The 2500-nt window shown below is 45.4% G+C and overlaps 1 protein-coding gene across 3 annotated transcripts in view; it reads left to right on the top strand.

Annotated features, from left to right (window-relative positions):
* The window catches only part of LOC118936828 (WD repeat-containing protein 19-like), an 84520-nt gene that overhangs the window by 42693 nt on the left and 39327 nt on the right, over positions 1-2500 (top strand). For all 3 annotated transcript variants that reach the window (XM_036934225.1, XM_036934226.1, XM_036934223.1), the window contains exon 20: positions 1-53. This exon is cut by the window's left edge and continues 58 nt beyond it. In XM_036934225.1, the coding sequence (XP_036790120.1) occupies positions 1-53 (53 nt within the window). The remainder of the gene's footprint in view (positions 54-2500) is intronic.

Raw genomic sequence — 2500 nt, forward strand, 5'->3', positions numbered from 1 at the left:
ACCTGGCTCAGGACCTCTACCTAGAGTCTTCCTGTCCCAACACAGCCCTGGAGGTAACACACACACACACACACACACACACAAATATTCTCCCTGTTTTTTTTACAAATGCTCCGTCCAGAGAATAAATCCCTTTTCTCCTGGGTAACTCTGTATTTCCTGCCCAAACAGGAAGTGTCAAACACATTAAAACCTCTACAGGATCGGTGGGTCCCCCCCTGTGGGGAGGTTGAGCTAACGTAGGCTAATGCGATTAGCATGAGGTTGAGCTAACGTAGGCTAATGCGATTAGCATGAGGTTGAGCTAACGTAGGCTAATGCGATTAGCATGAGGTTGAGCTAACGTAGGCTAATGCGATTAGCATGAGGTTGTAAGTAACAAGAACATTTCCCAGGACATAGACATATCTGTTATGGTGTGAAAGCTTAAATTATTGTTTATCTAACTGCGCTGTCCAATTTACAGTAGCTATTACCTTGAAAGACTACCATGCTGTTGTTTGAGGAGAGTGCACAGTTATGAACTTAAATGTATGAATAAACCAATTAGGCACATTTGGTATTGATACAGAATTTTGAACAGAAATGCAATGGTTCATTGGATCAGTCTAAAACTTTTCACATACACTGCTTCCATCTAGTGGCCAAAATCTAAATTGCGCCAGGGCCGGAATAATACATGATGGCCTTTCTCTTACATTTCAACGATGATGGTACAAACAACAACAAAAAATTATGTTTATTTCTTTGTATTATCTTTCACAAGATCTAATGTGTTATAATCTCCTACATTAATTTTACATTTCCACAAACTTCAAAGTGTTTCCTTTTCAAATGGTATCAAGAATATGCAGATCCTTGATTCAGGTCCTGAGCTACAGACAGTCAGATGCTTGATTCAGGTCCTGAGCTACAGACAGTCAGATGCTTGATTCAGGTCCTGAGCTACAGACAGTCAGATCCTTGATTCAGGTCCTGAGCTACAGACAGTCAGATGCTTGATTCAGGTCCTGAGCTACAGACAGTCAGATGCTTGATTCAGGTCCTGAGCTACAGACAGTCAGATGCTTGATTCAGGTCCTGAGCTACAGACAGTCAGATCCTTGATTCAGGTCCTGAGCTACAGACAGACAGATGCTTGATTCAGGTCCTGAGCTACAGACAGTCAGATCCTTGATTCAGGTCCTGAGCTACAGACAGACAGATCCTTGATTCAGGTCCTGAGCTACAGATAGTCAGATGCTTGATTCAGGTCCTGAGCTACAGACAGACAGATCCTTGATTCAGGTCCTGAGCTACAGACAGTCAGATGCTTGATTCAGGTCCTGAGCTACAGACAGACAGATGCTTGATTCAGGTCCTGAGCTACAGACAGACAGATCCTTGATTCAGGTCCTGAGCTACAGACAGTCAGATGCTTGATTCAGGTCCTGAGCTACAGACAGTCAGATGCTTGATTCAGGTCCTGAGCTACAGACAGTCAGATGCTTGATTCAGGTCCTGAGCTACAGACAGACAGATCCTTGATTCAGGTCCTGAGCTACAGACAGTCAGATGCTTGATTCAGTTCCTGAGCTACAGACAGTCAGATGCTTGATTCAGGTCCTGAGCTACAGACAGTCAGATGCTTGATTCAGGTCCTGAGCTACAGACAGTCAGATCCTTGATTCAGGTCCTGAGCTACAGACAGTCAGATGCTTGATTCAGGTCCTGAGCTACAGACAGTCAGATGCTTGATTCAGGTCCTGAGCTACAGACAGTCAGATGCTTGATTCAGGTCCTGAGCTACAGACAGTCAGATCCTTGATTCAGGTCCTGAGCTACAGACAGTCAGATCCTTGATTCAGGTCCTGAGCTACAGACAGACAGATCCTTGATTCAGGTCCTGAGCTACAGACAGTCAGATCCTTGATTCAGGTCCTGAGCTACAGACAGACAGATGCTTGATTCAGGTCCTGAGCTACAGACACGATGCTTGATTCAGGTCCTGAGCTACAGACAGTCAGTCAGATGCTTGATTCAGGTCCTGAGCTACAGACAGGCAGATGCTTGATTCAGGTCCTGAGCTACAGACAGACAGATCCTTGATTCAGGTCCTGAGCTACAGACAGTCAGATCCTTGATTCAGGTCCTGAGCTACAGACAGACAGATGCTTGATTCAGGTCCTGAGCTACAGACAGACAGATCCTTGATTCAGGTCTTGAGCTACAGACAGTCAGATGCTTGATTCAGGTCCTGAGCTACAGACAGTCAGATGCTTGATTCAGGTCCTGAGCTACAGACAGTCAGATGCTTGATTCAGGTCCTGAGCTACAGACAGACAGATCCTTGATTCAGGTCCTGAGCTACAGACAGTCAGATGCTTGATTCAGGTCCTGAGCTACAGACAGTCAGATGCTTGATTCAGGTCCTGAGCTACAGACAGTCAGATGCTTGATTCAGGTCCTGAGCTACAGACAGTCAGATCCTTGATTCAGGTCCTGAGCTACAGACAGTCAG

Source organism: Oncorhynchus mykiss, chromosome 10 (genome assembly GCF_013265735.2).
Source record: "Oncorhynchus mykiss isolate Arlee chromosome 10, USDA_OmykA_1.1, whole genome shotgun sequence".
NCBI classification, from domain to species: Eukaryota; Metazoa; Chordata; class Actinopteri; order Salmoniformes; family Salmonidae; genus Oncorhynchus; species Oncorhynchus mykiss.